The sequence below is a fragment of the Notothenia coriiceps genome, unplaced genomic scaffold (assembly GCF_000735185.1).
Source record: "Notothenia coriiceps isolate Sejong01 unplaced genomic scaffold, NC01 NC01_scaffold00000339, whole genome shotgun sequence".
In the NCBI taxonomy this organism is placed as follows: Eukaryota; Metazoa; Chordata; class Actinopteri; order Perciformes; family Nototheniidae; genus Notothenia; species Notothenia coriiceps.
This window is the reverse complement of record NW_011333040.1, coordinates 12584182-12595644: the sequence shown is the minus strand read 5'-3', so window position 1 is coordinate 12595644 and position 11463 is coordinate 12584182. Positions and strand designations below refer to the sequence as shown.

At 41.2% G+C, this 11463-nt stretch overlaps 2 protein-coding genes and 1 long non-coding RNA gene across 3 annotated transcripts in view; 2 read left to right on the top strand and 1 right to left on the bottom strand.

Annotated features, from left to right (window-relative positions):
• The first annotated feature begins 237 nt into the window (after nt 1–237).
• LOC104951040 (calcium/calmodulin-dependent 3',5'-cyclic nucleotide phosphodiesterase 1C-like) lies at nt 238–5127 on the top strand. The gene is made up of 10 exons (XM_010777679.1): nt 238–310; nt 413–566; nt 913–1026; nt 1797–1979; nt 2197–2263; nt 2374–2490; nt 2606–2746; nt 2875–2975; nt 4727–4855; nt 5022–5127. The coding sequence occupies exons 1-10, from the start codon at nt 238–240 to the stop codon at nt 5125–5127; spliced, it is 1185 nt and encodes a 394-aa protein (XP_010775981.1).
• Nucleotides 5128–6300: 1173 nt separating this feature from the next.
• On the top strand, nt 6301–8763 carry LOC104946171 (uncharacterized). Its single transcript, XR_798409.1, has 3 exons — nt 6301–6451; nt 6616–6788; nt 7575–8763. It is a non-coding gene; the product is annotated as an uncharacterized lncRNA (long non-coding RNA).
• Nucleotides 8764–9429: 666 nt separating this feature from the next.
• LOC104946164 (high affinity cAMP-specific 3',5'-cyclic phosphodiesterase 7A-like) overlaps nt 9430–11463 on the bottom strand; it is a 2698-nt gene continuing 664 nt past the window's right edge. The window contains exons 2-3 of the mRNA XM_010771942.1: nt 11368–11448; nt 9430–11179 (exon numbers count right to left, since the gene is read on the bottom strand). Of these exons, the coding sequence (XP_010770244.1) occupies nt 10941–11179; nt 11368–11448 (320 nt within the window). The 3' untranslated portion in view covers nt 9430–10940. The remainder of the gene's footprint in view (nt 11180–11367; nt 11449–11463) is intronic.

Genomic DNA, 11463 nt, shown 5'->3' with positions numbered 1-11463 from the left:
CCACACACACACACACACACACACACACACACACACACACACATCCTGCTATATTTGCCTTTTCTGGTTGGAGTGGCAGGTGTCCTCCTGGATCATTCTATATTTATCCTGTTATTACGTATTTACATGTTTACTTACACTGTATTTTTATTATGCGTATTTTAATGACTTAATTCATTATTGCTGTGGTTTTTAAACACCATACTTAAAGAACAAATGAGAATTTAAAATGAAAGAATGTCTCTTGTCTTTCCAGTTGCTAACGAGGGATCGGAAAAAAACACCCGCCATCCACTGGCTCGCTTTGCACGTGAGTTCACCAGAAATGTCCCCTTTCTATTTCAAGTTATGGTCCTGGATTGTGTAATATATTTGTAGATATATTATCAGTGATTGTATGAAAACTGTTCAGGCTCATGGTCCCAGAATGCACTCTGCACTGCTGTCAAAGCCGGCTCCACTGAACCCAAAGGAATCGGGATCGACCCGCGCAGCTCTGAGGAGATCCTGGCCGACGAGCTGCCTGTCCCTGACTCTGCCGACGCCATGGAGAGGACTGCTATCAGGTCACAACTTCTATGTGATTTTACTGTTTTATCATCAAAACCACTGAGATTCTCTCAAGATGCACACATTCTCTCGACAAATATGTTTAAATTATTTGTGAGAAGTGGCCTCTAGATGCATTTTAGAAATTAGTTCCTAGAGGAGATATTACCATTTTAAAGGCCTTTTAATTTAAGAGTGAAAACAATGGCTAGTTTCAGAAGGGAGAACAGAAGAGTGTATTCAGCGATGTTATGGTAAAACGGATTATCGTGAAAGGTTTCTGGTTTTAGGAACTCAAGTTAAAGCATGTGGCATTGTTTATATAAAGGTGTGTTGCTGAGGGTGTGACGGTGTGTGTTGCAGGTTGAGATGTCTTGTGAAGCAGCTGGAGAGGGGCGAGGCTTCTGTGCCCGACCTGAAGAAGAACCTGGAGAACGCTGCCTCAGTCCTAGAATCGCTTTACATTGAAGAAACAAGGCAAGAAACCATACGAAAACATTAACTGCATGTCAAACAAAGTACCTCATTTTGACATTCTTCTCTTGAATGTCGCTAAGACTGATTATGATTGGTCGAAACTTAGACTTTTCAGCAGTTTGGGAAGGAGTATTCTGATTGTTTACCTTCATTATATAAGTAAATGCAGCAAAACAAACTCTGTACAAATTATTTATTACAAGTAAACCCCCGAAAGAAATATGAGCACCTAAAGTTTCCAAGTAGTCGTTGTGCTGCATGGTCCATAATGATGACCCAACATATGTTGTATGTGTCTTAGATGAGGAGATATCAAGACCTTTTAACACAAACCATCGAGATCCAAGCAGCTCAGCCTTTCAGTATTAATATAACTCATGACTCCAGGATGATTTAAAGTACTTTTAGGCAAAGTTCAGAGGGTCCATGGAAGTTGTAACGTGTACAAAAACAACATCCTTCACACTGTTGAAAAAGGTACAAAAACAAGTCTTTCTGTGTCAGTTGCCCAGCAACACACTAACCACTTAGACTCCAAACATACTGTGAGCTCAACTTTGAATCTTAATCTTGCTGCATTCATTACAAATGTGCCTATTGTATAGCAGTTTTCTACATACGAAGAGAACGTTGAATCGATGGAAGTCAGCTTTGAATTACACTCTGCAGAAAAAGTTGGATAAATCATCAAGTAAAATGATAGCTTTTTAAGCAACCTGCAAATAATTGTACATTGCATGAGTCATTGCCCTTTGTGTGTCTCCGTGCAGGCGGATGGTGGACCGGGAGGACGAGCTGAGTGACATCCAGTCGGACACGGTGCCTTCAGAGGTCCGGGACTGGCTGGCCTCCACCTTCACCCGGCAGAGAGGCCTGATGCTGCGCCGCAACGAAGACAAGCCGCGCTTCAGAAGCATCGTCCACGCAGTGCAGGCCGGCATCTTTGTGGAGAGGTCTGATTGGTTTACTTTTATTATAACTTCTCTGGGAATAGAACACTAGACAGGATTTTGGTATTGGAAGCATTTTGGTTGATCTATTTTGCCAATTCTAAATCATTTTTGGATGTTTCAGAGATAGGAAATCATTTGATTGAATAAAACAGAACCAGAATAAGTAGTAATGCCAACTAGTCAGTGTGTTTGACGATGTGTCATATCTGTGTGGCAGGATGTACCGACGAACCTCCAACTTGGCTGGTCTTAGTTATCCCTCAAACGTCATCAGTGTGATCAAGGTATTCATGAGTTTATGTATGTTTTTGTTTATGGTGAAAGGATGGTCATAGATTGTGCAGGTGAAGGACAACATTAACCTACATACGTTAAATAAGTGTATCTGCTCCAGCACGTGGACATGTGGTCCTTCGATGTGTTTGCGCTGAACGAGGCGAGTGGAGACCACGCTCTGAAGTTCGTCTTCTACGAGCTGCTCACCAGATACGACCTGATCAATCGTTTCAAGGTATGAATGCACAGTTAAGATTCTACAGATAGGTGATTCCGTGTGATCTTTCTAGTTTATTTACTCATACGTGGTTCAAATGTCATGTTTTATTGTTGCGTCTCCTCTCTTGCAGGTCCCTATTTCAGCCCTCATGTCGTTCGTGGACTCGTTGGAGATGGGCTACAGCAAATACAAGAATCCTTACCACAACCTGATGCATGCAGCTGATGTAACACAGACCATCCACTACCTGCTGCTCAAGACTGGCATGGTGGTGAGTGTTGAGGCAAACTTTTTAAAGAAGGGGATGCAGAGAGAGCTTTTCAATACTCAAAACAAAAAGTCCTTCCCTCCGTCACTTGAGAAAGTATATCATCTCTAATCTCTGTTTCTCTCTCTCAGCACTGGTTAACTGAGTTGGAGATCTTCGCCATCATTTTTGCAGCAGCCATCCATGACTTTGAACACACAGGGACCACCAATAACTTCCATATTCAGACCAGGTAACTTCCACCCAGCATCATTTGTGTCTCTGGCAGAGGTGGGAAGTAGTGGAGTACAAAAACTTTGTTACTGTACTTAATTAGGCCTACATTTATCTGGTATCAGTACTTTACTCCACTACTTATTTTTATGACGACTTTTCACTTTTACTTCTTAAATTTTGAACACAAATACCTGTAATTTATACTTCTTACATTTTGAACCCAAATACCTGTTGTGACGGGGTTCAATTGTCCTCTCAAAAAACACTAGCCTAGTCGGTTGGCTTGAGCTTAAAAAATACTTTATTAACGGCAGCAAAAATAAAATAACGAAACAGTACAAGTTAGACAACAAAATAAAACTCCACAAACAGACCGTCCACNATTCATCTTGAGTTCATATAAAAACATTTCTTTTTCTAACTATAGTCGAGTTCCAAGGAATTACCAGGAAGAAAATGTGAAGCTGAAAATGAGATAGTGGGTTTACTGCCCCCTAAAAACACATTTCATATTCATATGCATTTTGCTAAATATCTACCCTCGCTAATTGGCGCCTTGGGACTCAGTGGAGAGCACAGATGAGGTTGAATGTATCCTCCAGCCATGTCTTTATCACCTGTGCTCCCCCCACCTGTCGGGGGTCCTTCATTGACGCTCCTGTCTAATTAAAAACTGCTCATTTGTTCAGAATCCAGAAGCAGAGCAGAGGTCACCGAGCCTCCATGAGAAAATACACTGTGTGTGTGGTACATTTCCAGAGATGGCAAAAAGTACACACATCCTTTACTCAAGTAGAAGTACAGATACTCGTGTTTAAAAATAGAAGTACTGACTAAACTTCTTTACTCAAGTCAAAGTAAAGAGGCTTTGAAATGTACTTCAGTAAAAAGTACCCATAACTAGCAGCTGTTTTAAAGAGTACCTGACCTCCCTTTATATTAATAGAACAATAATGTCATTGTTAGCTAATGAATGTTTCCATGCTGAACAACGGCAACATGACAACGTTTTCATTGGTCCCTCTTCTTTAGAGAAGACCAGGAAATGATGGATACACGGATCGTGTTCAAATCAATAGGCACGCAATGACTCTAAATAATAATGATCACGCCACCAAACACACATTCAGACTAAAGGAACCAGCCTGTTTGGAAAATGTGAGAAGTAGAAAGTACAGGTATTTGAGTTCAACATGTAAGAAGTAGAAAGTACAGGTATTTGAGTTCAACATGTAAGAAGTAGAAAGTACAGGTATTTGAGTTCAACATGTAAGAAGTAGAAAGTACAGGTATTTGAGTTCAACATGTAAGAAGTAGAAAGTACAGGTATTTGTGTTCAACATGTAAGAAGTCAAAGTAAAAAGTCTTCATAAAAATAAATAGTGGAGTAAAGTACTGATACCAGATAAATGTAGGCCTACTTAAGTACAGTAACAAAGTATTTGTACTCCACTACTTCCCAAACCCCAGGAGTGAATGTTACTGTATTGTAGATGGNTAAACTTCTTTGCTCAAGTAAAAGTAAAGCTTTTGAAATGTACTTCAGTAAAAGGGAGGTTAGGTACTCTTTAAAACAGCTGCTAGTTATGGGTACTTTTTACTGAAGTACATTTCAAAAGCTTTACTTTTACTTGAGCAAAGAAGTTTAGTCAGTACTTCTATTTTTAAACACGAGTATCTGTACTTCTACTTGAGTAAAGGATGTGTGTACGTTTGCCATCATGGTCTCTGGTCATCTTTCAGTAAGTAACTGTGTGGGCTCTGCAGGTCGGACACAGCCATGTTGTACAATGACCGAGCTGTCCTGGAGAACTACCACGTCAGCGCCGCCTATCGACTCCTGCAGTCCGGAGACGATATGAACATCTTCACTAACCTTTCCAAAGACGACTGGAGGTGAGAACTAACCCCTGAGGGTGATGTGTCATCATTTAAGGTGTTTCATCATAAGTGTAAAGAGTCCTATGTCGCGTCAAGGAGAACTAGCAAACACAATTCAAGGTATTGTTTGGCTATCTGTCCATTTGCTGTTGTGATGTTTCCCTTTCATCCGATCCTCCAGAGAGCTGCGGACGCTGGTAGTGGAGATGGTTTTGGCCACAGACATGTCCTGCCACTTCCAGCAGATCAAAGCCATGAAGAGCTTCCTGCAGCAGCCGGAGACGTGAGTACCGTTGCATTATGGGTAGTCAGATTTGGTGAGATTAAATAAGGTTTAAACACCTTAGTGGGGATGCTGACACTATCACAACATGGGTTTAACACCATTATAACTACTTGTGACTATAGCGGTGCTGTAGCAAGTGAATATCATTGTAGAAGTGGTATCATAGCTGAATTATGATTTTTACTCTAGCTGAGTAATTCCCCATACCTGAGAAAAAATATTCTTTGTCCAAACCTGGATTATATGTCTAAATCATTTACAGTCTATGGTTTAAATGTAACATAGTACGAATACAACTGTTCATAATTACTATTTCATTGTTATAATGGATGTTACTTGGTTTATTTATGTAATATTGTATCACCATTTTGATTTGAACTAAACCACACAACCTGACAAAAGCAATTAAAATGAACCTGGACAAATCAGTGTGTGGCATCAGAGGAGAGTTTTCACACCTCACCTCAAGAGACACCGACACAGGCCAGGACTCGTTGGCTGACGATTTTTGTGACTCATTCGATGTGATCATTCATAGCAGTTAAGAGGGGCAGGTTTCCAGCTGTGCTAGCATCACTGCCATGAAATCTGCTTAAAATAATAGTGGTCTCCAGGGCCCAGGAGTTCAACATTTTTCATCTCAATCAGATCCGATCCGATTTTGAAATCCCATTTTTTGTGATCCAGGATCAGACAAGTCGGACAGATTTTGTCCCTGGAGTTCAAAGCAATTCAGGATAGGATCAGCCTGATCCAGATTACGATGTTTCAAGATGACTAGATCCTGAATATCAGTGCTTTAATCCTACCGATCGCCATCTAGTGGACATGAAAAATAATACAAGGAAGACAAGAGACCACATTGCAGAGACATCTATAATGTTTAATTATATTTTTTTATTTGAAAGGTGATGACAGATGATGGACTTTTTTTTTCTTGAAGATATTTTTACTTTAATCTAAATTACATTTGTGATTGACAATCTTTGCTGTGATACTTTTATGAGCATAAACATTTATGTCATCAATATTTGGTTGAAAACAAAATAGGCCACCACAAACGAGCAAAAATGAAAAAAATAAAATGTATTTCTTATGAAGGCTAAACATTGTGTATTATTTCAGTTAACAAACTTTGCCATCTTATTTAAATTGAAACATATTTCTGTCAAACTCCACGCGGACATTTTGCCATTGTATTGCATAAAGCAGCGGCAGGGGATGAACAGAGGGATCACACATATTGGGACTCGAGGCCAGCAGAAGCCCCAGCATGCTCGACGTCCTGAAAAGACATCGGCAAGCAAGTTACGATCGTCCAAAAGGTACGAGAATACATAACAGATTTGAAATGATTTTGAAGAGGATGCATGTTTAATCCAAGCTAAACAGTAGTGGTCAAAACAACACTACTGCTACTGATGAAAAACTGTTTTAAACCCAACATTATTAATGAGTATCTTTTTTTTGTCTAACTGTGTTTCCACAGTCGCCCAGGGGAAGTTGATGCCAAAAGAGTCCAGTGAGCCTTAGATGCCGCTTCCTCATCGCCGAAGCTTGAAACGCACAGTTGTCACCGGTATCGAAACGACAGTGAGCAGGGAGAACAGGAGTTTCAAAGCTTCCCAATTCAGATGGAAACCTGCCGAACGGAGCTCTCTGGTGAGAGAAGTAACGGCCCGTCTGACATACAGCATTAAAAATCTGAGCTGGGCGTGTCTGAAGCTGGCGTTTTTGCGACACGCGCCAAAACATACGATGCGAATCTCCCGCCCCCGACATAAAAGTCATACAATTTAAACGAAGTAAACGGATATAAAACTCCCAAACAGGCGAAAAACCTACCAGTTTCACCACACTGTCGCTGCCACCTCCCTCCAGGCGGTTCCCCGGTTTGTATTTCCCGGTAAATAGTTCCGGTCGTAAAGAACCGGTGATTTTGCTACCGTAATATTTCATTTGGAATAATGAGGAAAGAACTTGCGGTTCTGGCTCCCCAGCTTGACGCGGTTTGGATTGGCTGCGCTTGCACTGGCGGATTTGCATAATACGGGGATTGATTGGTCTGGATGCCAAGCATCGGCATCAAAAGTTGAACATTGTTCAACTTTTGATGCGATAGATGCTCGTGAGTTGCCAAGCCATGCCATTGCTCCCCACATGCAGTTCGGCGAGATTAAAAATCTTCTACGTCACCCATTCAGTGACATGCACGCGTTGAAGCATTTTTTGATGCCTGTAGGTAGACGTTTTTCGTTACTCTTAAATCGCTGTCATCTCAAACTACAGACACCTCAAAATCAGCCTTTTATTAATCCTGAGCACAACAACTCTTACTGAAACATGTTTGGATAAGTAACGCTTTTCTTAAGATGGAATTTCAGGTTATGTTTTCACGTCATTGATTTGACATCGAATGTACTTTATTCTGTCTTTCTCTTTCCACAGTTTGGACAGCACATGTTGAAATCGACTGTCAAAAAGAAGTTGATCTGAGCTGGAGCTGCAGATATGCTGCGGACACTTTAAAGTGCCTTACGAAACCTTTTTAAATAAGGGCAGTTTCTGTGGAAGAGCAAGGGATTCTGAGTAGCAGTCATCTCGCAGCGTTGTGTCCGATAGTCACCCTGACCGTCTGATTTTGCACTTTTTATAACTTATATTATTAGCTTTTTGTTTTAAGAACATGATTTACTTTAACTGAATGTCTTATTGTTTAGTGTTCAAAATATATCAGCCCGAGTGATCGTGGCAGCAACACTACAGAATAATATTAAAAACACTTTAAGTGCACGTATCACAGTTGGTCATGTTTGCGTTCCCCTTTCTACGAAGGGGTTTGTAAAGCTGAGTTCTTCAACAGGAGAAATTGAGCACTTTCTTACTCGTGGAACTTTGTGCTGTATACATGTATAATAGACTAATTTATGATTGGGATTCTTTTATTTATGTTGTAGTTTAAGTAGATAACACAAGTTATTATGTGGTTGATTTTTTTCCAGTATTAATACCTGGTGACTTTTAAAAAAGAGTTTGTACTTTATCTGTGAGTTATGTACGTTGTCTGTTGAAATGATCTCTTTAGTGCGATCTGTGATTAAGAACCAAAGACATTCCAGCGATCGGAGAGATTCTGCCTTTCTCTGCCAAATATCTTTCTATGTACTCTATGTCGTGTACAGACGATGCTTAAACAGTGAGGGAAACAGATACTGTGAAATGTCTAGGTCATCAACAGAAAAGATGAAGTAAGAGATTCCTTTTATCACAAAACATGCTTCGGTTCATCTCGGTAAGAAACACTATTTATATATGTTTTAGTCATGGGTCCTAAGATACCCACTGTTCATGTATCATTCCAATGGTGCCAGTAATCATCACATTTCCATGCCTGTTAAGATGCAGATTCTTCAGGGTCGTGAGGTTTTTAGTATTTTGTTCAAATTGACTGACTGCTTTGTTTCCGTTCAGTCGATCATGTAAGAGTAGTTGCTGCTTTAAGTCGACTCTACTAGTGTTACCTTTTAATAAGGGAAGGTGGACTGGGTGTGTCAGTAGTAGGATTTTGTAGAAGAGTTGTCTTCCATACAAATTGTTTAATTGTCAAATCTCTAAATAATAAAGTTTATTTTCTGTCCTAACTTTCTCTGGTGTTCATTGCTGAGTTTTAACCTCTTGAAAGTCAAATGCCTTCGGTTTAAATTGTAAGGTTCAAAGAATAAATGCAACCCAACTTGAAGACACGAGTGTATCAGAGAGAACATCCCCCGGAGGGACACGGGGATTTTAGCCTTTGCAGACCATTTACATACACAAATAAAATAACACTACAGGAGAAGGAACTCAAAAAGCATAATATACCCTGCTAAAGGTGGGGTAGGTAATTTGAGAAACCAGCTCGAGTGCGCTAGAATTTGAAAATACACAACCGGAAAAAATCTGCCACTTCCTTACAGAGCCCCTCCTCCAACACACACGAACGCGCACATGACCAATGAGGGCACGAGATAAGTTTGTGCACAGATGGAAGGCTGACAGGCAGGTAGGCCATCCAATCATTTTAGCCGCCCGCCCCGGCTAAAATGATTGGATGGCCGCTACAGCGCCTACGGCTTCCACAGATGACATTTTTTTTAATGGATTTTTTGTCAAAGCACTTCAGATATTCATTGCTATCGGGATGTTAAGAGCATTCCATGGAATATAACAAAGTGTATCTCGAGCCGGTTTCTCAAACTTACCTACTCGACCTTTAAACTTCAGTATTAGACATGTTAAAACAGCGTGAAACTTAAAGAAAACATTAGTCAACAACAGGTTTTATTATTCAAATCGTAACTGCAACAGGCATGTATCAAAAAGGTCAATACAGCAAAGCCTTTACAAAATCTGGCTCGACACCAAAGTCTTCCCAAAAAATGGCTGTCGCAACAAATTGTAAACAGTTTTATCAACAGTCTTACAGCACTTACAGCAAAAATACAAATCAGCTAAAGTAAGAAAAGCACCTGTTATCTTTCGAAAAAACACAAACAACGATTTGTGCCACTATACAGAATCGGAGTAGACAAACCAAACACGAAGAAGTGGAATGTTCAAAGTCACTCGACCATTTTGTTTCGGTACAAAAAAGAAGGACAGCTGGAGTTGTTCCTCACAACAAAAAGGCAAGGGATTGGACAGTGCATTCAAAAGACAAGCACACCATGCACTTGATGGAGCTGGTTTGGTCACTTAGCATAGTTTGTGCATAGTTATAAGGCATCAATCGAGCAGTCCTTTAGGTTGCATGTGGCTGAGAGAGACATTCTGCGGAGAGGGAGGGTCTCCTTCAGTAGATCCTCGCCAGGAACACAACCCTGCATCGTCCGCAGTCGCCTCCTCCCCCTCTCCTTCGTGATAAGAGACCCTGAGCGAGTTCCAGGTGAGATGCATGTGCAGTGAGTATCTGATTTCCAGTGTGGGGGGTTGGGGACGCTCCCCCGAGTTCAACCAGCACTGGAAGATACGTGGAGAAGGACTACAACACCTCCGCGGGTCGCTGCACATCCACCACCGTATTTCATTCGGGAGTGCAAGGACACATGGTAGCACACAGGTGGAGTTACTTATGGCATCTGGTGTGGTTGAGTAAGGTTCTGCTCATGGCTTCAACAGTGGGATGACAGTTCAAACGAGTGGTTCTTCACATCTGTGCTTCGAAGGCAAACCGTGGAGCCCACGTGATTCACTTCAAGGGAAAGTCACAACAAACAAGGAGATGCGTAAACAGTCTTCGTAGAGGCAGCAAAAGGACTGGGCTTGTCACATTTTAATTTATTTTTTCAACATGAGGAAGAATCTTCAATACAAATGCATCATGGCATTGATGTAAAGTCTTAGGAGGGTCTCATGTCAGAATACTCCAGTTGTCTCAGTCATTTCAGATCATTCTTCAAATCTTTGTTTTCAAATGGCACTTCAAAATACCAGAACAAAAAAAAAAAAAGTCTTCAGTTCTTATCCTGCTTTCCCCTAAAGGTTCACCAACAAACAAAGTGGTGTGTTCAGTCAGTAATGCCAAAAACTACAGTGGACAAATAAATAAAACAAAGCAAATAAAAGAAAAATACAGCAGTAGCCAAATGAGGTATCTATGTATTGCTCTATGCCAAAAAAGAGGAATTAAAAATTAAATAAATTAAATAAAATCAGTGGTTTATCAAGATGAGAGGCAAAAGCAACAAAACAAAAAGTTAGGATCAGGTGGAGCTGCAGGCCCCGGGGTCAGGGGTCAGGGGTCAGGGGTCGAGGTGAAGGGGCTCACGAGGAGTGTCAGGATTCTCTGCTTCCCTGAGGTATTTCTTTGGAGCTGCTTCCTCCGGTAGCGGCACCGTCTTCTGGGTCGGTGCCGGGCGAGCTGGGCCCCGCCGCCACGGAGCTCTGTTCCCGCAGCAGGGCCCCCCAGCTGGCCTTGTTCAGCCTCATGTGGCCCATCATGGTATGGGACAGCCGTGTGTCGGAGAAGCGGGTCCACTCTGCAAACAGAGGCTCCACCACGTACGTCATGAAGCCTGGGAGGAGAGGGGAGGCAGACACAAATAAGGGTTTGAGATTAGATATGAGCTAGGAGAATGTTGAATACGGTGGAAACTGCTTACACGGATAAAAAAAGCTTGAGTCTTAATCATTCTTTACAAGTGCTGTATTTTCCTTTCTTACTTTACTTCGAATGCACACCATTAAAAACACCCCTTCTTACCGATTTGAATGTTGCCGACGGTGTTCATCTCTCTGTCACAAACTGGGCTTACTTCAAGTTTGTGCTTCTTCTCAATGTCTCCTAAAAGAATAACAA